Source organism: Puntigrus tetrazona, chromosome 7 (assembly GCF_018831695.1).
Source record: "Puntigrus tetrazona isolate hp1 chromosome 7, ASM1883169v1, whole genome shotgun sequence".
Taxonomy (NCBI): Eukaryota; Metazoa; Chordata; class Actinopteri; order Cypriniformes; family Cyprinidae; genus Puntigrus; species Puntigrus tetrazona.
The window spans coordinates 5,517,361-5,543,558 of NC_056705.1; the positions used below are offsets into that span (position 1 = coordinate 5,517,361).

At 39.6% G+C, this 26,198-nt stretch overlaps 3 protein-coding genes across 3 annotated transcripts; 1 reads left to right on the top strand and 2 right to left on the bottom strand.

The window, feature by feature from the left end:
- The first annotated feature begins 3,467 nt into the window (after positions 1 to 3,467).
- LOC122349350 lies at positions 3,468 to 12,912 on the top strand. Its single transcript, XM_043245363.1, has 8 exons — positions 3,468 to 3,471; positions 3,536 to 3,794; positions 4,136 to 4,281; positions 11,562 to 11,838; positions 11,928 to 12,064; positions 12,498 to 12,589; positions 12,659 to 12,761; positions 12,869 to 12,912. Exons 1-8 carry the CDS (start codon positions 3,468 to 3,470, stop codon positions 12,910 to 12,912), a joined length of 1,062 nt encoding a protein of 353 aa, XP_043101298.1.
- Positions 12,913 to 14,568: 1,656 nt separating this feature from the next.
- Positions 14,569 to 24,886, bottom strand: LOC122349353. Its single transcript, XM_043245364.1, has 8 exons — positions 24,585 to 24,886; positions 24,243 to 24,385; positions 23,987 to 24,060; positions 23,365 to 23,507; positions 17,588 to 17,857; positions 16,320 to 16,459; positions 14,640 to 14,756; positions 14,569 to 14,582 (listed from the first exon to the last, which is right to left on the bottom strand). The coding sequence occupies exons 1-8, from the start codon at positions 24,884 to 24,886 to the stop codon at positions 14,569 to 14,571; spliced, it is 1,203 nt and encodes a 400-aa protein (XP_043101299.1).
- Positions 24,887 to 25,429: 543 nt separating this feature from the next.
- On the bottom strand, positions 25,430 to 25,911 carry LOC122349038 (fucolectin-1-like). Its single transcript, XM_043244962.1, has 2 exons — positions 25,690 to 25,911; positions 25,430 to 25,566 (listed from the first exon to the last, which is right to left on the bottom strand). The coding sequence occupies exons 1-2, from the start codon at positions 25,872 to 25,874 to the stop codon at positions 25,491 to 25,493; spliced, it is 261 nt and encodes an 86-aa protein (XP_043100897.1). The 5' UTR covers positions 25,875 to 25,911; the 3' UTR covers positions 25,430 to 25,490.
- Positions 25,912 to 26,198: the final 287 nt, after the last annotated feature.

A 26,198-nucleotide genomic window follows, 5' to 3' on the forward strand; every position in this document is an offset into this window, starting at 1 on the left:
CTACCGCCACAGTTCTTGAGTAGCTTGATTCTGTGGGAAATCTGCACATTTGACAGTAATAATATATCTGGCACACTGTAGTTTTGAGCATGTACCAGCAGAGGCTGCAAAGCTTTCACTGACCTGAGCACGCTCTAGAGATCACTTTATAAGACGACGCAATGCTCAAGTACACTAGGCTGTTAATCCTATCAGAATGTTTCATGTCGGGACAGAAGAAGCTTGTTTTTGTACAAGAATATTACTGAATACACAGCTTTCTGTTCTTAATGATTGGTTAATTATGTTAAATTCAGCTGATGTAAGTGTGTGACCAGCGTCAACTTGCTATAAAGTTATGAAGTTTGGTTTCGCGTTCACCGTATATACAGTTAGTTCATCTATATTGGGACACTGAAACTTTTTTTTTTACCATTTTGCCGCTGTATGCTACCAGAAGAGAAATAAAATGAAACAATCAAGATTGAGTTTAAGCTTTAATTCAAAGGGTTATACAAAAATATAGCATAAATGCATAGGATTACAAAATAAAATGTATAAATAAATGTGCATTTTTATATTTTGCTGAGAATCCTTGGCAGACAATTACTGCCTTTAGTCTAGAACTTATGGACATCAGCAGAGATGCTTCACCAGGTCTGTCTGTCTTGTCTTTAGTCTTGTCCTCAGCGAGTGAAAGCTGTCAGGAGATTGACTCGCCAGAGCAGAATATACACACTTTTTACCTTCAGAAACACCTGGGTTGCTCGTGTTGCCTTTGTTCTTCCCGCCCAATCAACTTTTCTGCATTTCTCTGGCCAGACAGTATATCCCTGTACACTTTAGTATTCCCTCTGTCTTCTGTCTCATCATCACTGAACACCAGTGACCCACAGTCATGCTCATCATCACACTGCCCGTGTTTCACAGATGAGGATGTGTTCCAAGCCTTCTCCATACTTCGTTTTCTTCCTGTCATTCTGGTGCAGGTTGGTCTTATAGAGATCCAGAGAATGCACTTCCAGAAGCGATCTGTCTTTTTTTGGATTTGGCCATTCCTGATGTTCCTTCTATCTCTCTCTGATGGATGATTTCTTTTCTTCTTTTTTTTGGAAGCTTACCAATCGTTTGCTTGTTTAGTCATAATACTAATCTTAGAATTACATCAGATCTTTTTAAACTTCAATGTGAAAATAAACCTATTTTAAAGGACACATCCTCTGACAGTTGTGGTATGTAAAGTTAGGCTAATCTCTCTCTCTCTCTCTCTCTCTCTCTCTCTGTCTCTCTCTCTCTCTCTCTCTCTCTCTCTCTCTCTCTCTGTCTCTCTCTCTCTCTGTCTCTCTCTCTCTCTCTCTCTCTCTCTCTCTCTCTCTCTCTCTCTCTCTCTCTCTCTCTCTCTCTCTCTCTCTCTCTCTCTCTCTCTCTCTCTGTCTCTCTCTCTCTCTCTCTCTCTCTCTCTCTCTCTCTCTCTCTCTCTCTCTCTCTCTCTCTCTCTCTCTCTCTCTCTCTCTCTCTCTCTCTCTCTCTCTCTCTCTCTCTCTCTCTCTGTCTCTCTGTCTCTCTCTCTCTGTCTCTCTCTCTCTCTCTCTCTCTCTCTCTCTCTCTCTCTCTCTCTCTCTCTCTCTCTCTCTCTCTCTCTCTCTCTCTCTCTCTCTCTGTCTCTCTCTCTCTCTCTCTCTCTCTCTCTCTCTCTCTCTCTCTCTCTCTCTCTCTCTCTCTCTCTCTGTCTCTCTCTCTCTCTCTCTCTCTCTCTCTCTCTCTGTCTCTCTCTCTCTGTCTCTCTCTCTCTGTCTCTCTCTCTCTCTCTCTCTCTCTCTCTCTCTCTCTCTCTCTCTCTCTCTGTCTCTCTCTCTCTCTCTCTCTCTGTCTCTCTCTCTCTCTCTCTCTCTCTCTCTCTCTCTCTGTCTCTCTCTCTCTCTCTCTCTCTCTCTCTCTCTCTCTCTCTCTCTCTCTCTCTCTCTCTCTCTCTCTCTCTCTGCTCTCTCTCTCTCTCTCTCTCTCTCTCTCTCTCTCTCTCTCTCTCTCTCTCTGTCTCTCTCTCTCTCTCTCTCTCTCTCTCTCTCTCTCTCTCCTCTCTCTCTCTCTCTCTCTCTCTCTCTCTCTCTCTCTGTCTCTCTCTCTGTCTCTCTCTCTCTCTGTTGATTCAAACATCCTCACCTTAAAGCAGAACGATTCAAGTTCTTGATATGGACATGAAGGTTTTCTATCGGACTCTGTCACTTTTGGGTAAGTAAAGTCTCAGAAAAGGAAAAAAAACATTTTCAAAAGGTAAATATTTGCTAATTATTTTTCCAATAGGGTTCAAGTAAGTGCAAGTTAGTACCTAAAGTGTACATTTTAGTACTTTAATAGTACATTCCCAGAAATGCAGGTGCATAGCATTTTGGTACCTAAAAGGTACATATTAGTACTTAAAGTGTACATATTCAAACCTATTAGGTATAAAAGTGAAAAGTAACACCCCAGTCACATCTTTTGTACTTTTTATTTCTGAGAGTGTAGTTTTAAGCTTACTTATGGTACTATTACTATACCATACTATACTATTACTAAAACTAAGCATTAATCTATATTTCTCTTTTTTTTTTAAGGGGTTTTCTTACTTCAAATGAAGGCGAATGGAACAGAAGGTCAGAGTTATTACACATAATTGTTAATTGCCTAATTCACATTAATTCAATTTTAGTCTAAACACAATCAAATTTTATTCATTCAATTAATGTACTTTTATCTTTAACATGCTTAATATTTATTAACTCCTGTTTACACTCATTAGTGTGTTTTAGATACCTGTACTTTGACTAACTATTTGACTGCATGCACAGATAGTTAGGATGAGACATGTAAAGCATCCAAAGTTCATTTGGTTTTACGTGCCATTTAGGGTTTTTCTAAAAAAAAAAAGAAACCAAAAAACAAATATATATAATTCAAATAATGGTTCTACAGTTTCTACTAACAAAAACACAGACAAATGTCTAGTTTATCTAGTCTATCATTAATCCACACACTTAACCTGCAGTCTTGTGAAGCACAACTGTGAGAAACACACATTTATTAAGGTGTTTTGATTCAAGCCATTGTTTCTGGCAAAATATGAGTCACCTCTGCACAGATCAAGCACTTAACCAGGCACTTCTCGAATAAGTACTTCTAAATACATTTCTGCTGCACCTTATGTACCTTACTGTGTGTTTGGTGACAGTTTCAAAATGAAACAAGTGAGTGGTGCTAAAATTGACCCAGGCATATTTTTGTTATGCTGATATAGGCACGTTTATGTATTACGTTGCTTCAGGTACATATTGAGGTAGTTCATTCAGATATTCAAGGAGTACTTAATCAAAACTGTAGACCTACAAATCATGCTTTGTGTGAAAAGGAATACAAGTTGTGGGAGTTTTACTGCCTTTAGTGTACAGCTTCATAGAAACTCCTATTATTAATGCTGCTACTGCATTATTACACACACAGTTCCAGTCAGAATGGGTATTGTAATTGTAATTGTGCAATTGTAATTACAAATAAGGTTTTCTCTTGAAACATATTCCAGTGAACGTAGCAACATTGGGCACGGCCAATCAGTCGACGTTAGCCTACAACTGGTATGCCACAAACGCTCTGGATGGGTTGAACTCCACCTGTACTCATACAGAGTTACAGAGTGACCCGTGGTGGAGTCTGGACCTGATGAAGACCTACAGCGTGAACAGAGTGACCCTCACTAACAGACCGCTCTGCTGTGGAGACAGGTTAAACGGGGCAGAGATTCGGATCGGAAACAATTCTTTAGATCTTTTCAGCAACCCAGTGTGAGTCTCTAATATCTTCTTATATTTCATTGGAATTTACTAAAGCAATTCCACCCTGTCCAAATAATCTTCACTAAACAAAACTTAAACATTTTTCACATGAATAAACATAACAATTTTAGTTCTATACAGATGTAGCATCCGGGTCGACTGCAGTTCTAAATTATGAGTAGTTTACAGGGCAGTGAGCTGAAACCATTTAGTTGAATGCAAGTCAACAGTCATTTGTGATTTATAGACTTATTGAAGAGACAAGCTCCTCCCCCAAAACTAAATTAAATCAACAGCCCCACAAAGAAGAGTAACAAAATGGAGTAACTTAATCTTATATCTTTCTTCAGATGTGCTACAGTTTCTTCTATTCCAGACGGAGCTACTTCCAGCTACTCGTGTGATGGGATGGAGGGACGCTATGTTACTGTGAATATTCCTGGAGATTCAAAGATTCTTACTCTCTGTGAAGTGGGAGTTTATGCGATTTTTCCAGGTAATTCAGAACAAGCAACCTTGAGATTCTGACTTTGTAGGTTTTCTCAAAAATTGATTTTTTTAATATAGGTCTAGTTCTAGTTCTAGTCGACTTCCAAAAATGTAAGAAATATACACGGACGTTGATCACATATTTATATAAACAGAGAAAGCGCAAATTGCACCTTCTAAATAAAACCCCATATTGCCAGATGCTAATGACACATACAAACAGTTGTGCCCTGTACAAATACCTACACTTGTGCTCTTAGCCGCTTGATAATGAGCAAGACTATTCCAGGTCTTCAAAAACACCAAAGCACAGTATTAATGATGCCAAGCATTTAAATTAATATATTACTATATGCAAACACTTAAAGGAATAGTTCACCCAAACCTGAAAACTAGCTCATATTTTACTTACCTCCAAGCCAACATAGGTGTAAAAACGTACTTTTAAAAAAGTATCTGGGCTCTTCCAAGCTTGATAATGTTGGTGGATAGTGGCAACTATTTTGAATCTCAATAAAGAACATATATCCGCTGTAAAACTAACCCATACGTGACACGGGAATCAAGAGAAGGATTCAATTGCGGTTAACAACAGTTTATTAGAAGATAAACAAGAGAGAAAGTCACTGATGGCGGTGGAGCTCGGGCAGCGCGAGGATGGAAAGCGGGTGCAGGGACGCAGTGGACCGCCAATCCAAGCGGAATCCTCCGAAGTCAGGAACAATCCGAAGACCGACAAACAGAGCAACATCAGGATTGGAACTCAGGACAACGGTGAGGATCTGACAATGAGAGCGGCGTTAGCTGGTCTCAAATAGCCCAAATAATGAGCCACAGCTGGGGCTGATCAGATCGCAATCACAAGCTCAGACACACCCAAACACTCAGCACATAACAAACAGACACACAAGATGAGACAATGAATCCATGAACCGTGACAGTACCCCCTCTCCTAAGAGTGCCCCCTGGCGCTCCCAGCCAATCTTACCCGTTGATTGTAATCATCAATAAGAGAGTGATCCAGAATGTCCCTGGCAGGAACCCAACTTCTCTTCTCTGGACCGTAACCTTCCCAGTCCACCAAGTACTGGAATCCACGTCCTCTGCGCCTTGAGTCCAGAATACGATTGACCTAATATGTTGGCTCCCGCCTACGAGACGCGGCGGTGGAGGAACCGGGACCGCGGATTAAGGGGTGAATGAAAAACAGGTTTTAATTTAGAGACATGAAACACAGCGGTTGAAGTAATCCCTCTGGGGGTCGATTGGAAGTCTTACCACGAGCGCAGACTGAACAGGCCAAAACAAAATCCCGAATGTCCCGAGCCATGGCGGGCCACCAGAATCGTTGGTTAACTAGAAACCTAGTGCGTCCAATTCCTGGATGACAAGCCACATTGGCCCCACCGGATAACGTTGGACCTTAACCCCTCAGGCACGAATAACCGGTTCGGTGGGCACCCGGACGGAAGCGTTACCCCTTCTAAGGCTGTGCGAACCTTCGATTCGATCTCCCAAGTGAGTGTAGAAACAATGAGTTTCTCAGGTAGTATGCACTCAGGAGACGACGGGCGTTCTGAAAAATCAAAGATACGGAACAGCGCATCGGGTTTGATGTTTTTGGACCCCGGGCGGTATGACAGCGAGAAATCAAAACGACCGAAAAACAGTGCCCACCGTTTAGCGGATCTGATGTACTACATCTGATGTAGTTTTTATGATCGGTCCAGACGATGAAAGGTACCCCCGACCCTTCTAACCAATGATGCCATTCCTCCAAAGCAAGCTTAACCGCCAACAACTCTCTGTTACCAATGTCATAATTGCGTTCAGCAGGGGATAATCGATGGGAGAAAAACGCGCAGGGGTGCATCTTATCATCCGAGGAAACCTGCTGGGACAGCACCACACCTACCCCCACCTCTGAGGCGTCGACCTCCACCACAAACTGACGTGTGGGATCAGGGGCAGTCAGAATGGCAGCCGAAACAAAGCGGCGCTTCAGTTTGGCAAATGCAGCCTCAGCTGCATTGGACCACCTGAACGCCATCTTGATGGAGGTCAAGGCCGTCAGAGGAGCGGCTAGTTGGCTGAAATTACGAATAAAACGTCGGTAGAAATTGGCAAACCCCAGAAACCTCTGCAGGGCCTTACGGGAATCAGGGGTTGGCCAATTCACCACAGCCTTGATCTTATCGGGGTCCATGCGAATTCCCTCGGCCGAGATGATATACCCCAAAAAGGGAACTGACTGTGCATGAAAAGCCCATTCTCCAACAGCCTCTGGAGCACTCGCCTGACATGCTGCACATGTTCCTGGAGAGATGAAAAAAAAAAAAAAAAATGTCATCCAGGTAGACATATATGAACTGATCTACCATGTCTCTCAGCACATCATTGACGAGTGCTTGGAAAACTGTGGGGCAATTAGACAGCCCAAACGGCATGACCAGATACTCAAAATGCCCCCTGGGGGTATTAAAGGCAGTTTTCCACTCATCCCCCTCCCTTATGCGGACCAAATGGTAGGCGTTACGCAAATCTAATTTGGTGAAGATGGATGCTCCCTGCAACTTCTCGAATGCTGAAGACATTAACGGCAAAGGATAGGTGTTCTTTACCGTGATGTTATTCAAGCCTCGGTAATCAATGCAAGGTCGCAGAGAGCCATCCTTCTTCGCGACCAAAAAAAATCCTGCCCCCGCTGGAGAAGAAGAAGGCTGCTAGAGAATCTGAAATATATTTCTCCATGGCCTCCTTTCAGGAACTGAAAGTGAGTATAAACTGCCCTTAGGCGGAGACGTACCTGGAACTAGATCTATCGCACAGTCATAGGGACGATGTGGAGGAAGAGAAGCAGCCCTGGACTTACTGAACACTTCCTTCAGGTCGAGGTACTCCTTGGGCACGTTTGACAGACTCACCGCCTCATCCTGAAACGAAACACAAGACACAGGAGAACAAGCAGACACAAGACAAGAGGCATAACAGTTGTCGCTCCACGCAGTAATTGAACTCTGGCCCCAGTTGACCTAGGGTTATGCCGAACAAGCCAGGGATGGCCTAGCACCACAGGGATGAGAGGTGAATCAGTCAATAAAAATTTAATTGTCTCTGTATGATTTCCAGATGTGACAAGCGTAACAGATATAGTGGAGTGAGTGATGTCAGGAAGGGCTTGTCCATTGAGGGCACAGACAGAGACCTTGTGACGTAGAGAGACCGTGGGAATGTGGAGTTGAAGAGCAAGAGTTCGGTCCAAAAGGTTACCTTCAGCCCCCGAGTCCAGCATGGCCGAACAGTCATGTCTTCCGTCTGCCCACTGCAGTCTTACCGGGAGGAGGGTGGTGGTTGAGGATTTGTTCAGTGATACTCCACCCGACAGTAACCTCAATTCTACCGCCAGGCTTGTGCTTTTACCGGGCAATCCACCAAAAAATGGCCTGATGCCCCACAGTACATGCAAAGTCCTTTGGCTCTATGACGATCTCTCTCCTCCCGGGAAAGCCGAGCTCTACCAACCTGCATGGGTTCGGTGTCAGATGAGTGACTGACCATGCGTCCAGAGTCAACAGGAGAAAATTCAGTAACTGGTGGTGATAGCTGACGACATGTTCGCTGGTCGCGTTGCTGTAATCGAGAATCCACACGGAGAGCAAGATCAATCAGTCCATCCAAGCTGTTGGGTAACTCCAAGGTAAATATCTCTCTCTGGATCCGGTCAGCCAACCCATGCAGGAACATGTCCCACTGCGCCTCCTCGTTCCATTTGCACTCAGCCGACAGGGTTCAGAACTCGATGGAAAAGTCGAAACAGATCTTTCACCCTGACGGAGATCGGCCAGTCTGCGTGCCGCCTCACGTCCGACTACTGCACGATCGAAAACTCTTTTCATCTCCTCAGACAGTGCTTGGAACGAGGAACAACAGGGATGGCGATTCTCCCACACCGCCGTTCCCCATAAGGCTGCCTTCCCAGACAACAGGGTGAGTACCAACGCTACCTTGGACTCTTCAGTAGCAAAAGTCTGTGGCTGAAGTGAGAAAAACATTGAGCACTTAACTAAAAACGCTCCGCGCAGGGCGCCCGCAGTTGTTGGAGTTGATTGGTGAGCTCGGACACCTGCACCACTAGCGCTTGCACGGCTCGTCCCGTCGCAAGCATTTGCTTGTCTTGACAATCCAATCGTGCATTGTTGTTTTCAAGCAATCCTTGAATATTTAGAGCTTCCGCTGAATCCATATATGGTCAGATCCTTCTGTCACGGGAATCAAGAGAAGGATTCAATTGCGGTTAACAACAGTTTATTAGAAGATAAACAAGAGAGAAAGTCACTGATGGCGGTGGAGCTCGTGCAGCGCGAGGATGGAAAGCGGGTGCAGGGACGCAGTGGACCGCCAATCCAAGCGGAATCCTCCGAAGTCAGGAACAATCCAGAAGACTGACAAACAGAGCAACATCAGGATTGGAACTCAGGACAACGGTGAGGATCTGACAGTGAGAGCGGCGTTAGCTGGTCTTAAATAGCCCAAATAATGAGCTCAGACACACCCAAACACTACTGAAAAATGTACTAAAACTGTTTGCACATAACAAACAGACACACAAGATGAGACAATGAATCCATGAACCGTGACAATGCGCCTCTGGTGGAGTTAACAAATGTCTTCTGAAGAAAACTGATGGGTTTTTGTAACACAAATATTTTGATCTTTTAAAATTAGAAACTCAAATCACTGAGAAGTCACAACACTCTTAGCTGACCTTTGACTTCCACCAGGACCAACCGGACAAGCCCACTCCCCGACCATGGGGAAGACCTCAGCTCAGAGCTATTCCTTACTTCTGGAGCCGATCGCAGGGAGGGGGCTCTGTCCTGAACTGCGCCTCTGTGGCTATCTCCAATGGCCACCAGAGGAACCCTCCCCGAGCACTAACCGCAGTCTGAGGGTTTACCTGGTGGTTGGAAACCCAAAACACACTGAAACAAAGTCAGACTGGTGGATGGTTTGCGGTGGGAGTTTTGAGCATACTCTGCCCATGGGAAGTAGCGGCCCAATCCTGTTTGATTGAGCTGTTCGGCTTGTCCATTTGACTGGGGGTGATAACTAGAGGTTAGGCTGACATTAATGCCAAGTTGGGTGCAGAAAGTGTGCCATATCCGTGACGTGAACTGAGGGCCTCGATGGGACATGATGTCCTCCAGCAGACCGTAGAAGCAGAAGACTTAGTTCATTACTATCTTTGCTGTTTCCCAGGCAGTGGGACGTTTAGGGATTTTCTGAGTAAGCAAATCTCAGAAAATGTTGCATCTCTTTCAGTATTGTGGGTTGAGGCCAGTTGATGATGCCCTGAACCTTGCAGTCATCCATGGTCACCCCCTCTGGACCAATGATGTAGAATAAGAAGGAGACTTGGGACTGATGAAACTCACATTTCTTCAATTTGGTATATGATTGATTTTGTATGAGGCGTAGGAGGACTGCACTGACATGTTTAACAGGGGAAGGGAAATCTGGTGAGTATGTCAGCAATCTAGACGTTAAGGGGTTGGTTCAGCATGTCTCGAAAGATTTAGTTGACGAAGACCTGGAACATGGAAGGACTATTGGAGAGGCCGAACGGTATGACCAGATATTCATAGTGACCAGTAGTCGAGAGAAGGCAGTTTGCATTTGTCTCCCTCATGAATCCTGATCAGGTTATATGCGTTAAGCCTTATCGGGACAAACGAGTTGGTGAGGAGAGTAAGTTTGCTAGTGCCCGTTGCAACAATTCCTCATCGAGTTATCAATCCAAAGATTTACCCTCATCATGGCAGGTTAGCTCGGCTTGCAGGTTGTTGTTAAGTCAGTTGCGGTACATCCGTCTTAGCAGATCTGATACCCATCCGATTTGTGCTAAAAGGGTGTGGAAGGTTAGTGTACAATTCGCAGCTTTACATTGCTGTAATGTCAACAGCTGTTCCTCAGGCTCCTTCCCCTCCGCAGGGGTGTTCATGTAAGGCTCTGAACTGACGTGGGAAATTATATCATTCATCTGCCCATCTATCATCTGTGGGGTGCAAACGGGCATGTTGATTGATATACAGGGAGCATTGTAGTAAAATACCTTTACATTTGGCAGGGTTGCCCTCAAATGTATCAGGTAGCAACAGTCGAAGAGAGGCCGTGTCGATAACTAACTCTTCAGTCAGCATGGTTAGCTTTAGCGATTGCTGTTGATGGGTGGTGAGCATGTCGGCTTGAGATGAAACCTCGAAAACCAGATCATAAAGAGCTGCTGAATCCTGTGGTGGCGAGGTCTTCTGTAGCAAGGAGTCAGAGACGTTCGGATCCATTTGCTGGTTCTTTATTGATATTGGTCTAACAGGCAGAGAATCAACAACAGTGACAGGAATGTAAGAGACAGAGACGGAATAGTAAACAGTACCAGGCGATGGTCGAGGCAGGAATCAAAGACAGGGAGTCAGAAGGCAGGCAGCAAACAATCAGAAAAAAAGGAGGGTGAAAACAGTGACTTCGCAACAAAGAGGAGTCAGAACACTTTTTAAATGGCTGGTGTGGAGATGCACCTGCTCAGATAATCAGTCCTGGGAGAGGAGCATGATGGGAACTGCAGTTCGGGACAGTTAGGGGAGGGTTCCCTCCGGTGGCCGTCGGAGAGAGCCACAGAGGAACAGTTCATGACACTTGGAAGAGCCAGGATACATTTGTAAAAAACTCTGAAAGAAGAAAGTCACATACACCTATGATTGCTTGGGGGTGACTAAATTATAGGCTAATTTTCATTGCTGGGTCAACTATTATTAGTAGTATTATTCTATTTTGTGTGTGTGTGGGGGGGGGTGCATCCCATCGGGTAATGAAAAGTTCAACAAACACTTGGGTCAGGAAATATATAATTTAAGTAGTCAAGTGATCAAGTGCAAAGACCACAATGTGGGAATTTGGGCAATGCATCAGTCATGAATCAAGTGCTCTGGACTGCACATGCGCAATGGCCTAGCTTCTTTTTTTTTTTTTTTTTTTTAACATTTTTCTTTTTACAATATTTATGCAACAGTCAATGTTAGACTATTTTTTTTGCTGATGTGAAATGTTACTTAAATGAGACAATTGTTACGATTTCACTCTTCGCAAATGAAGAGAGATTTCTTTGTCAATACTCAACAGTACAGATAGATCAGTTAGAAATGCATTATAGATTAAAGCAAACCTCCTGAAACACTTTCAAATATAAAATGTGCTGACTAAACCATTTCTTGACATTGTGACATCTTTCAGATTATTTGACGGGAAGAAATGTCACACAGTCATCCACGTATGGCCTCTGGTACGCTAAACAAGCCATTGACTTTAATCCTGGTTTCAGAAAGTCGTGGTCATCATGTTCCTCAACCGATATTCAGACTGACCCATGGTGGAGGCTTGATCTGGGCTCTGCGCACAGAGTTAATAGAGTCGTCGTCACAAACAGACTAGACTGCTGTCCAGAACGAATAAACGGAACTGAGATTCACATCGGAAACTCTTTGGAGAACAACGGCAACAACAATCCCATGTGAGATCCTCTTTCAGTGACTTCATATCCATAAACAACACCTGAAACACATATGAAGTCTGAATGAGGTTTTCTCCATCTCTCTTTAGATGTGCTGTGATTTCTAGTATTCCAGCTGGCGCTTCCTCCACCTTCACATGTAACCGTATGGAGGGTCAATACGTCAATCTGTTCATTCCTGGAGATTCAAAGATTCTTACTCTTTGTGAGGTGGAGGTCTATGGAGGTATGATAAGCTATAAATGAAAGAAATCTTACTCATTGTGGGATGTTGATTCCAAAATGGAGTCTGTTTCACTTGAGCACAGTGTTTCCCAAAATGTGCTGCTTTTCTAGTGTTTTTGCTGTTGACAGTCATTCATAATATGAAGAAGACCTCTGTCTGAATCTGAGAGATTATTCTCAACCCATTTTCACATATGCTGAACATAATTTCATCTGGGTCATATTTGTTTTACTTTGTGTACATAACCTCTTCATGTTTAATAGTAAGTGATATGCATTTGCACCAAAATGCTGTGAATTGTTGTCAAAAGCAAAAGATGCAATATGATGCATGATGTATTTGATTATTATGTCATTTGGTTGCATATTATTATTTGCATTTAGCTTTTCCCCCCACGTCTGTCTGTAGTCACTCTTTTGTGTCATTCTTTTAGGTCTTTCTTATAAGAAGACCTTTGTGAAGATGAAACTGAAGTCCAGTTCTAGTCTGTCTGACCCTGAGATGAGAGTCCAGCTCCTGTCCCAGGTGAGAGACGGAAACATGCAGAAATCTGAAACCAAATCACACAGATGGCGAGACCTGCTTTTATTTCAGCTTCGGTCTGCTCTGGCGAAACAAGGGGTTTCTGGCGTGACGCTGCAGTGGACTCAACCGCCAGCCGCTGAGCGAGAGGTGATGTGGAAAGAAGATGCATCAGGTGAGTGTGTTCATAAAGGCGAAAAAGAAAACTGAAAACATAAAAAATTTAAATATGTATTACAAATGAAACAGGAAATTGCGTCTTTATAACGGTTTTCTTCTCAGCTCAGTGTGCCGGAGGAGAGGAATGTTGTCCGAATCATCTTTGATTTACACTGCTTTAATATTCACAGTTTCAACACAATTATGTGTTTTGTGCAATCTAGTTTTCTTGTGCATTATACATTACATTATGAAGCAAAGAACTGAAAATAAATCTAAAAATGCAAAATACGATAAGTACCATAAGAGCAAATCTGTAAAATCATTAATAAAGGGGGGCATATGGGATTTTTTTAACTGGGTGTGTGTTATAGTTATAATTCTTTTATAATTAAGTTTTTAATTGTTTTTAATTATAACGAATCCCAAGCCCACAGCCATGTACCGAGGAACGGTTTTATTTCATATAAAATACAATAATAATGTATTCATACAATATCAAATATATTACGTAAATGACATAAAAAGCCAAATAAATATTATAAAATGTATAATGAAGGTAGTGGCCTGGTCACTGGTGTTACTGTTTATAAAAAAATCTATATATATTTTGAAATAAAAACACATGTTAAGTCTCATTTCAGTTAACAGAATTCTTCTCATGATTTCATATGAAGCTTTTAGCATATCCAAACAAGAGCCAGCGTGGATAACGACCTCGGTTCTCTCCATCGCTGGTCCGCTCCGGCCATCTCTCTGTATTGATCTTCTAATATCCGTCCTGTGCCCTCGATTCGATCTCTTCACTCTCTCAGTACAAGACAGCTGATCGAACGTGTGTTTTGGGACCCAGACACTCTGACTTTGTGGTCAGATTAATTTTTAATATCTTGTCAGAATTGCTAAATATCATGACTCCTATTTTTATTTACTTTTACAGTCTATTCTTCATACATGTGCAAGCTGAAGTTAATAACCATCTCCCAGTAAAGGTGCTTCAGGTCGAGCACAAGCTGTACAGATTAGTCTGATAGCGTCACACTGCGGTGGCTGATTATTAAGAGAGCATATAAAGAATTCTCTACGAAAGTTATGAAGCAAAAATCAAAATAACATCATATCACAGTTACACATTTCAGCAGAGCAATAACTAACAGTTGATCGTATGTTTTTAATCAACCAGCCGTAAGATTAAACATCACGCTATTCATAAACATTATTTTGTAAATAGTCCAGGACTTCATAAAAACCATATCCACCCCTTTTTTTTACAGTTTAGTTGGATTTTTAGAATATTGTCATTCAATTTCCCAAATCAACATCAGACTGTAAAAACAGCCATGCCATATGCATGTCTTATATGGACAAAAAAAAAAAATAAATACAAATCTGATATAATAAATTTTGGATTAAACTCAGCAGGTAATCTACTCCGGTAATATATTTTCCAAACATTAAACGTAAAGCAAAACGTCCTTAGTGTAACTGAAAACTTGCTATAATATTACAGTACAGTTGTATGAATCTTCATATGTTTCAGTAAATGTTACATTTTTATCAACATTTTTGAATCTGAAGAGCATCTAGGCTAATTAAGTACGACTTCACCAATGCAAATCATATATGAACCATTAGGTAAATTAAAAAATCAATATATATATATATATATATATATATATATATATATATATATATATATATATATATATATATATATATATATAATCACACAAACTGATGGCTGCGTGAAAAATATTTGCTCAAAAAGAGTCCCCTTTTTTTCCAAAAGACCCTCAGGGACCTGTAAATAAGTAGTGGACTCATTACAGAGCTGTCCCTGTAACACAATGTACAACATAATGATGTCTTTGTGGGCTTTCTTCAGTTAATATACCTGCGTCCTCGGTGATGGTTTCCTCCGGAGGCCGAATCCAGCTCAGATTCACGTCAGGGATCTTCAAACCTGCTTTCAGCTGAGGGGAACCATTACTGATGAGAGGCTTTTCGTTGTCTAGATTGCAGCAAATGTGCTTTTCCTACAGTATCATTTCTATTCAATAATAATAAAAACCCAACATAAAGTGGTTCGCACAAGAAATATTATCGTGGTATGATTTAACAAGAAACTTTTTGAAATGCCAAATACGGACCACGTACAAAAATGCGAAACTGGTCAAACACAGTTGGCTGAACAAAAAAATGATTATTGTTGAAATGTTAAGGCTTTGTGGATTCCCAGCATGCATTGCAGCATGAACCTTTATGATTATCGTTTTGCTGTTTTTATTTTTGTTTTTTTATGGTTGTTATTTGATCGTTATTGTTTGCACTGTGATGTAAAGCACTCTTTTTAACGTTCGTTTGTTGTCGTCGTTCTCGAGGTTAGTTTTATTTATTAGACGAACTTATCTGTTAATGCTTGTCGTTTCTATATGAACATTTTCAGAGAATAATAGGAAAAAAAATGACATGTGCATTAAAGATAATAAAGTGTGTTAGATGAGACTTTACTCAGTGACTTAGTTGCCTTGAAATTTTAAGTTAAGTCAACTTTTCTTTTTTTACAGTGACTGTCAAATTGTCAACATTTGATGTGATTTAGGGACATATTGTGAGAAAAACTCATCTCGCTCTCACCTCTTCTAGTAGTTTGTCTCTCATCGCAGGGTCAGTCAGAGTAGCGTCGGAGAGAAGCTTTACCTTAATGATTGTTCTGCTTAACATGAACTCTAAAACACATCGTTAGGCAAATAAGCATGTGCGTGTCCACACAGACATACGTGAATCAGAAAAGAGCGACCGCAGCACTCACGGATCAGCCTCCAGAAAGCGCTTTTATGCTTTAGCTATTTCGGGGACTTAAGAAACCCTTTCACGTGAATGTAGTGATGCTTTGAATGTGCAGGACTGTGATGCTTCTTTTAACCCCTTTCAACAGGATTTTGTTTACCACTAACCATTTCTATTTTTTATTTTTTGGTATAAAAGTAACTGTAAGTTGTTTGATTTTGCTTATGAAGTGTCATAATAGATAAATGAATGAGTTTATAAATGATCAACACGATTATTCTCAATATACTGCATTCTGTCTCTAATTGATATAATTTTTTATTATTAACTAAATGTCCTTTTAGTATAATTGCACACATTCAAATCTTTACTGATTTGTATAAAAAACATAATAATAATAAGAAGAACTTTGTATTCTTAGTAAACATTCACTGGACCGAAGCAGCTTGGCTTTGCATTTGTATGTGTTTACTAATACATAGGGAGATATAAAGTGATGAGTGATGTTTATATCATTTTATTAAATTAATCTGCTATACTGTAATAAAGATCTCACTGCTTTACTATCAGCTTCACCATATCTGCTTAATTTTGCTCAGTTTGGGCCTCTGAATATCATCACTGTACCATATGAGCAAATCGAGCCTGGTGGTGCATGCAAAACATGAGAATAGGACATTTTTTAAAATTAGTTTTTCACACATTTCACTAAATTCCTCCTTTATATGGTTTAAATTGAGCCTGTTCACTGTGCATTGTAGCTGGAGGGTTATACTTGCAGTACCTGTCCCGAAGACCTCCACCTCACACAAAGAAAGGACCTTCTTCGTTCCAGGGATCACCAGATTCACGTAACGCCCCACCAGTCCGTCGCATGAGTATGTGCAGGACACACCGGCTGCCAGCCTGGAAATGACCGCACATCTGACGAGAGGAAGAGGGAGAACGATGTTCTTAACATAGTAAAAATCATTCTTCAGTACTTGATCTAGAGGTGTATTCACTCCAGGAGAGTCTGCTGGTTCGCTTGCTTTGGACTGGACCAATCGGTGTTGTTTTTATTGTTTGGTGCAGTTCACTTTCAGACCGCAAACCCATCCATTCAACCTTGTTCTGTGAACTGTATTCACACCGAAGAGGGAGATTCACTCAAACCAAACAAGACACGTCTGAATACAACCTTAAGATCATCTGAGTGCACTTTACTCTGCTTCAAGTGAACTATAACTTGATACATTTTAGAAAATAGAGAGATATAACGTTAAAAGTGGATTTTAGTATTGAACGCATCACCTTTTTTCACAGTAAATGCATGTCTAAAGATGCCGTCGACATGACATTTTCACCAGTTCTTGTTGATAACAACTGAAGTAATACACACAAATAAGTTGAGAAATTAAGTTATAGTGATAAAATGGAATGGCATAGGGAAAAAGTATTGCAATACTTTGCATAAAAGTCTGTAATGATGGCTTCAAGATGCATTGCTTAGGTGTGGTTTTGGCCCGTTCCTCAGATCTTGAAGGTTCTTTGGTCCTCTTCTGTGAACTCAGATCTTTCTTATTTTCTATTGGATTCAAGTCAGGTGAGTGTCTGGGCCATTAAAGCAGCTTTATTTCCTTTCTCTAAACCAACTGAAAGTTTCCTTGACTGTGTTTCATCTTCCATCGTGCTTATGTTTATTTCCACTGACAAAGCTTCCTGTGGATTTTTGCCCCTTGTATGTTTTCAATACTTTTTTGACTTATTTATTTTGTCAGCAAAATGTATCAATGTATTTGTATTTGCCAGAAAAAAAACACATTCAATACTTATTTTAGCCACTATATATACGGTATATTGACATTTCTTCTACTTAATTTAGAGTTTAACAATTCTCACAAATTAGTAGCATTCCTAGAAGTAGCATTCGTAATTTTGACTATTTGTTTGCTCGTGCAGTTCTGAGGAAAATACTAGAAATGTGAGAGAGAGAACGAGAAATGGTTTGTGAGGCGAAAGGCACAATTTCACTTAACAAACTTTAAAATGACGCATTAAAAGTGTTCTCACATGGGGTTATTGGTGCCGTTATTCTCCAACGAGTTTCCGACGCGAATCTCTGCTCCGTTTATGTGTTCTGCACAGCAGTCTATTCGGTTAGTGATGACCACCCTGTGAACTCTGTAGATGTTCAGCAGATCCAGCCTCCAGAACGGGTTAATCCCGGAACCGGTTGAGGAACACTTTGACCAGTTGTTTTTGATGCCATCTACGGCTTTTCCAGCTTCCCAGCCGGCATGCGTGGTGACTGTATAGCACTCCTTCCTACCGCAACGTTGCCTAAAAATGTGTTTAATGAAAAAAAATAAATAAATGTTGACATATTATAGCATCAAGCGTTTGGGGACTGAAGCATTAATATACTAGATACTAGCAGAGTAAATCATGATTTTTGAGAAACAAACATTATTTCTTCAAAAGTCATTAAAAAAAAAACAATGGTGGATTTATGTATGAAATCTTTTGAAGGATGCGTCAGGAATACAGTCCAGTTAGACCCGCCAGTTCTGTGCTTTATTTATTGTATTTCTTTAAATGTAACTCTAAATGGAAGCACTGACAGCAATCAATGACCTCGCGACCTTCTTGAACTTTGAATTTTGATCCATGAAAAACAGCATTTTGCATACACATGAGCGCAATTTTTCTTTTTCATGATTAGAACATGCAAAATGCCTGGCTGCTTAGGCAAATAAAGCTAAACACTATTTTGAGAATGTCAGAAATGTTACACGCTAATGGTTGCCAGAGGAAACAAACATAATAATACGATACATTTTAACAGACTCTTACCTTCTTCGGTCGCCTCTTCTGTAAAAGGCTCTGTAGAAAAAGCATCGTAGTTGACATGTAGGTGCAAAGTCACTTATAGTCAACAGAATATTCATTAGGTTCCATCAAAATAAAGTGTTACCATTAAATGGTTGGTTTTTCTGGTCTCTTACCAATTGTCACTTTTTGAACTGTTTCGGTCCCTGTAGAAACTTTAGAAATAAATAGGCTGTTTTACAATAAACCATTGGTACACACAAAACAATTTAATCATTAAATTATACATAATTAATATATACACTGTAGGTTAATGGTTTTTACCACCTGACAGCTTCCCTGTAGAAATATCAGTAAACCATTAGTACACACAAAACAGCTGCTACAATTTGATAATTGAATCATACGTAATTAATATATACACTGTATGACAAATAAATGATTCATTTGAATGGTTTCTTACCCCCTGATGGATCAAGAACTGTTGCACCCCCTGCAGAAATATCAGAAATATATGATTTACAGTAAACCACTGGCATACAAAACAATTGCTATTACATTACATGTCTACGGAAATACACATCTAGGCATTTGGCTTTACAGTAACAGGAGCATTTTTAATCGCACTTTTACTTTTTTCAGCTGCTTCTTCCTGGACTATGAAAATCGCTGTAGAAAGAAAGACAGGTTACACCGTGTTTCACAGATATATTGATAGATTCACACTACTGTAGCACACACAGATCTATGGAAAACTTGGCTTTACCCAGTAAGAGAAACAGGTACTTGTTGAGCCACTTCATTTCTGAGAGAGAACGACACAAATGCATATAATAAACGTCATTGCCAAAAAATGCACAGGGAATAAAAGTGTATATATGAAGACGTTATACTATAGCATGAATTCAGACAAAGCAATTTTTAGGACAAGATCAACATAGTATACTAAATTTTGCCAAATATTTGAAATAGCATGTCCTTTTAATGTAAAAGTTGCTGTGAATACACTAATCCATTTTATATCATTACACTAACAAGTGCTAACATAATAACAGATAGATAGCATGTAAAATATTAACTTAATACTTATTGTGTTTTGAAATGGTCCATCGAATCAGCTCCGCCATGTACAGTAGGTCAGGGTGAATTGTGTCACATGGAGGATTGTGAATCATACTGTATAAGTGCACCACCCTCTGGGTGGAGCCCAAGGCTTATTGCTCTGAAACCATGATTAACTGTCACATGTGATGTGACCAACTTCATTTTATGCAAATATTGAATAAAGAAAAATATTTTAATTAAATCCAGGGGTGAAGCCAGAAATGTTTAAATGGGTGGGCTTACATAAAACTGAGTGAGCCAAATGTAGTGTAGAAAATTAAACAAAAAAGTATAGAAAATAAAACATAAATTAACAATTTAATTTCAACTATCTATCCAAATCTGAGCCACAACAGGAAATATTTTAGCTGTAGAGTTTGGAGTTAGTGATGAAAACATTTGTATGTAATCCTGAGGATGAGGCAAACGCTGCATGTTTTCCGTGTCTCCTTAATCAAACACGCCTGATTCAGATAATCAGCTCATTAGTAGAGACTCCAAGACTTGATATGGGTGTGTTAGACAAAGGAGAGATGCAAAATGTTCAGTGTTGGGGACCGCTAGCATAAAGGACTCTGGAACTGTAAAAGAGATCGAGATTTGATCTGACAGAGTGTGTCTGCCACCCAAACAGAGTTAGGGAGATTGTTCCAGAGTTTAGGTGATAGATAGGAAAGGTATCTGCCGCCCGCAGTTGATTTTGATATTCTAGGTATTATCAAGCCAGAGTTTTGAGAACGCAGCGGACGTGCAGGACTATAATGTGATAAGAGCTTGCTCAAGTATTGAGGAGCTAAACCATTCAGGGCTTTATAGGTAATTAATAAGATTTTAAAATCTATCTGATGTTTGATAGGGAGCCAGTGCAGTGTTGACAGAACCGGGCTAATATGATCATACTTCCTAGTTCTAGTAAGGACTCTGGCTGCTGCGTTTTGGACTAGCTGAAGTTTGTTTATTAAGCGTGCAGAACAACCACCCAATAAAGCATTACAATAATCTAACCTCGAGGTCATAAACGCATGAACTAATATTTCTGCATTAGAGGTTGAGAGCATAGGTCGTAATTTAGATATATTTTTAAGATGGAAAAACACAGTTTTACAGATGCTAGAAACATGGTTTTCAAGGGAAAGATTGCTGTCAAAAAACACACCTATGTCCCTAACTTATAAAGACAAATAGAACAGACCTCAAAATGTTATATGGCTGTTTATATTGAGAGTGTAACACCAGGCCAGTAGAGGGAGCTCTCACCTCTGCTCTGACTGACTTTGCTCCCTCTGCTTCCTCGCTGGTAACTTCCTGTTTGGCGGCCATATAAGAAGGGCCATGCCAAACAGAAGAAGCATTTTTTATATATATATATATATATATATATATATATATATATATATATATATATATATATATATATATATATATATAGTGTAATAATGTTATACAATGTTGTCTGTAGTTTTTATTAAATAAATGAGCTATGGCTTTTGACCAGGAGAGTATAGTGCTCCATTAGGTTTCAGAAAGTAAAGTTTTTAAAGAGTCCCAAGGCTTGGCATTCCATGGCATGGGATATCAGAATATCAGAAACTACTGCACATCTAGAGAGATCATTTGAAGCTACACTTCACATGAATTTAAGTAATAAACAGGAGCAAGTAGTGTTGGGTACTGAAACATGGTGCTGAATCGAGTCAGAATGTCGTTCAGACGATGTTTAGGCACCCGAGTCATTTTAAAAGAATCAATGTGGCACTGGAATTGAAAAAAAACCTGAATGATATCCAACCCTAGGAGTAAGTGTTTCCATTTACATAATGTTCACATGCCGCATGTTCAAGTTTTACTCTCACAGAAACATTTTAAATGTTGCCATCATTCTCCATGGAGTTTCTGATGTCTGTCTCAAAACGACAATGATTTGTAGATCCAGCATATCCGGCCTCCACCATGGGTTTTATCAGTTTTGGTTCGAAAATTGTTGTCGTCAATGGCTACATTAGCCTTGTGGTGGATGGTAGACGAGAAAGGGCTTTTAAAAGTCAGTGGGAGAGAAATTACAAAATATGTGTAACCAACTTTTCTATGTAAACCCTTTAGCTTCCCATGAAAAAAATTTGCACAGATGAGTTCATAAGGACATGCAAACCCTACCAGAGCGTCTGAGTGTTTAGGCAAATGAAGCTAAACAGTAATTACAAAAAACAACAAAACATTTGTGTTGCCAGAGCCTAACTAATCGACGCAAGTTGTGTGTGCAGCAAAGAAATCAATAAAACAGCCTGGATGCCAGATCCATCTAGTCAGCAGAGCTGTTGATAACCAAAAAATGTTTAACAGTTTTATGACAGTCAAGATGTTGAGAAAAGTTGAGCAGAAGAGGGAGACAAAGTGATTTGATTAGTGAGTTTATTAAATAATCTTCGTTGAGTATTTCTCAATGTTCAAAATTCTGAAAACTGCTTCACAGCAACATCTCGTAAACCTTGGGCTTCCTTAAACATTTCCTCTTATTTATCTCTACTCATACAGACGAAAGAGTTCATGAAACACCACAAACATGAGATTGAACTACAACGAACATAAGGAAAAATGAATAGGAAATATAAAATATAAAAACAATGAATGAAAGATGAATAAACAATAAAACACTCAATTAAAAAATATAAAGATAAAATAATCAATTAAAAATGATAACTCATATGAATGACTAATGATTAAACTTATGTAAAAACTTATAAATGAATAAAAAAAAACATAAAGAAATATCACACACAATTTGCATGAGGATCTAAGGATCCTTCTGAACTTCTAATAGATAAATAGGCTAGGTCTATATGCAAAAAATTATGAAAAAAAATGTTTATACAAAAAAAAACTTAACGCCAATACAATTAACAGCCTATATGCAGAATTTTGTTACATTTTTCTAATGTGCTCTTGAGAATGCAGCACCCTGTTCATTTTTTAACCAACAACGTTGCTAAACGTTGTGAATCTACAGAAATAAAATAAATAAATATTTGAATAGCGTCTTACTCCTATATGAGCACACATGAAGAAGCAGGCTAACGTAAGCTGTCTGGTGAGGATAAAAAGTGATCGTTCCGGTGTCTTCAGTGCTTCAGTGAGCAACACAAGCACAGACGCTGCTATTTTTAGTGAAAATACGTGATTAAAGATTATTAAACGGTGTATAGTAATATGAAACATTATCTTTTTAAATTGCCGGTTTGTCAGGCAATGCTTCTGTTTTTTTTGGAACCACGTCAGTTAAATCTAAAATAACGTATTGGAACAATTTCGTTCAGAATTGTTGATGGAAAACTTCATACACAATGGTTTAAAGTGGTATTGTGTTTACTGGAAGTACAAGTATCATGCAGACAAGCCCGATCACATGAAAAATGCATATAAAAAGTACAGCAAATAACAAAAAAAAGTGTTATTGATATGCAAAAATTGACTTTTTTTTATTTTTTTTGCGTACATATGATGTGCATCTAACCCTAACCATTGCATATATGCATGCCAAAGTCAATTTTTACATATGAACAGCACACCAAATCAAAATATAAACTCCTGCATATGCGCTTTTTGAATAGAATCGGGTTGATATGAAAAAGTAGCTTTGTTAGCTTGTAAAACATTGCATTTGTATAATGGAAATATTCCGTACTATGTCTAAGTACAATATATTACACATTCTCAGACACCAGTGATATACAGAGTTTGTTTGTTGAGAGACAGGTCTATGCAGTTATATTTAGTATATTTATTATCTTTATTTGAAGATTCAGTGTAGAAACCTTTTCTCTCTGAAGACTTTGTGTGCATCCAGCTTATTGGATCCTTTGGCACGGATCTGTGGGAAGCATAATAAAATGGATATGTGGCAAATAACAATGATGTACCTTAAACGAATGATGTCTTTTAATAGTTGGGTTGTGTGAACGTGCTCACCCTTATTCTCTACTTTCTCCACCTCTTTCTGGGGAGGTTTAATCCAGGACAGTGTGAAGTTAGTGATCCCTCTTACTTCCAGAGCAGACTGCAACTACAGGTAAAACACAATACATAACATGCTAAATGACATGATTCTTGATATTTTATATTTATACTTTGTAAACCGATAAAATTAAATATTTCTGAAATATTCTTTTACGCTGTACAGTATGTCAATATACAGTCTGGTCTCAACATTCACAAATGCAAAACGTACACTTTCTACGTTTTTATTAAAGCGGAAATGTACAATTTAGACATATTTTAACACTTAAATGTACAAATCGTATACTCAGTCACTCATTGCTGATGTTAACATTAATAGCTTGAGAATAATGTATTACAGTAATAATAATTGGTTGGTAGCGCTATTTATTGCAATGCTCTTTTCCTCCGTCAGAACAAAGCTTACTTGATCAGACGGCAACTTTTAACTTCTGATGGTCTAATTGCAGATCAGGTAAATATCGGCGGCTCTTTCATGAATTCGTTAATTGTAGTTTATGGATTGGTGGGTATGTTCTTTCAAACCTGATAGAGGAGTTTATCACTCTCTGGGCCGGCTAAATCACTACTGGAGGCAAAGTTCATCCTCACAAAGTTCACTGAAAAATACAATTGCACACAATAAGAGACCATACGTGAATCATGCAATGAGTTTTACAAGTGAGATAATTGAGATTTTGGTAAACATCAAATGCTGTGATTTTTTTTTTTAACTGTTATTGTGTCTGTCTTCAAGTAGCATTAGCACTTATTAATTGATTTTAAATGCACAATGAATTACCTGTAAATTTCGAATACACTTCGACTTCACAGAGCGTTAAATAATTCTTCGCAGTACCAACGATGTTCACATAACGTCCCTCCATATCAGGGCATGAGTAGCTGTAGGAAGCTCCTAAGGGGACGCTAGTAGTCACAGCACATCTAGACAGAGTCGAACTCTCGTTAGACTGAAATAAAGCACTTTAGCTCATATTTTTATTCTTTTCATTTTTAATTTATTCTCAAAATATAAATTTTGTATCCGTTATGTAATTCAATTGCACTAATTAGTTTCTTAAACTGGCGGCAAATCATCAAATCGCCACCATTGAAGCAGTTCTGTCCACAGTGACTTTCTCACATGGGATTGTTGTTGCCGTTGTTTTCCAGGGAGTTTCCGATGCGAATCTGTACTTTGTTGAGCCGATCTGCACAGCAGTCGGCTCTGTTTGTGATGATCACGGTGCTAATATAGTAAATATCCAACAGATCCAGCCTCCACCATGGATTTGTATCTAAACCTGTATGGGTGCAAAATGACGCTGGTCCTGGGGCTTGTCTTATCCCATCAATAGCGCGTTGAGCCTCATAGTATTTATATATAGATGACTGAACGGCACTACCACTTAACTTCCCGCCATCTGGAAAGTGATCAAACTCCATGTCAGGTTATTCAAGCATGTAATGAAAGCAAGCATAAAGTACCAAGACAGAAGATTTTATAAACAATTGTGTTAAATAGTAAAAAGCATCAAATAGACATAACAAAAATAAACGTTTCATTAAGCTTAGTTATGTTTAACCCTTAATTGAGATAAACAAGAACTCTGCTGTGGCTTTAATAAATAAAATGTACCTTGAGAAACCAATCAATATCGTGACTTTTAATATAACAATGATTTATTTAATTATTCAGATTCATTAAAGTGTGCTTTTAAAATCTCCTTCATCATACTCTCCAAAAAATGGGTAAAACATGGATTGTTGGATTTAATTAGATTTTGACCCAACGGATGGGTTACTATCAGAAGGTTGGGTTAAAGCGTTAACCCAACTGCTGGGTTTGTCCATATGTCCACATTTAACCTAGCATTTTTCAGTGTATCTGAGCGCATGCTTTCGAATCGCTCTTGCGGGACTGTGTTGTCGTAATGAATTGGTTTCCACATTAAATTGCTATACATTTGTAGGCGTCAAGACGTACTGGTTCCATAGATTCTCACTTCACACAGAGTGAGCTGTTTAGAATCTCCAGGCATGACCACGTTCAAGTAACGGCCCTGCATTCCCCGCACTGGTAAGAGGCGGATCCACCAGCAGGGATATCAGAAATTACTGCACACCTAGAGAGAGAGTATTAACATGCATCAACATGAGCTTAAACAATGTCCCAGACATCATATTGTGCAACACATTCCGCTGGTAAATAACTCCCTTTATATCTATAAAGACACATTTGTGATCACCTGGTATTGTTGTTGCCGTTGTTCTCCAGGGAGTTTCCGATGCGAATCTCAGCTCCGTTGATTTGATCGAAGCAGCAGTCGATCCTGTTAGTGATGACCACTTGTTGAATGATTTGTAGATTCAGCATATCCAGCCTCCACCATGGGTCCGTCTCGGTTTCAGTGTTAGTGCATAGAATATCCATATCGTCAATGGCATTATTTGCCGTGAAGAAAACTGTAGATGACTGTTCGGCCTTTCCCTTGATTGCAATATTATCTAGAAACAGAAATGAGTATTACAAATGCCCATGTTATTATGTGCTTTATAGTTTATTCAGATTCAGAGAGCATGTCTTTCTGATCATTTTGGCTATGGATTAAGGAAACTTTAAATACCTTGCAAGTTACTTGTCATGGCGCAAATGGCAGTGGTGCCTGTTACAAAAATAAACAGCTTAGGGTTACATAGGCTATACAGAACAACTGATAACACTTACAATAAGGTGTCATGTTAACATTAGTTAATG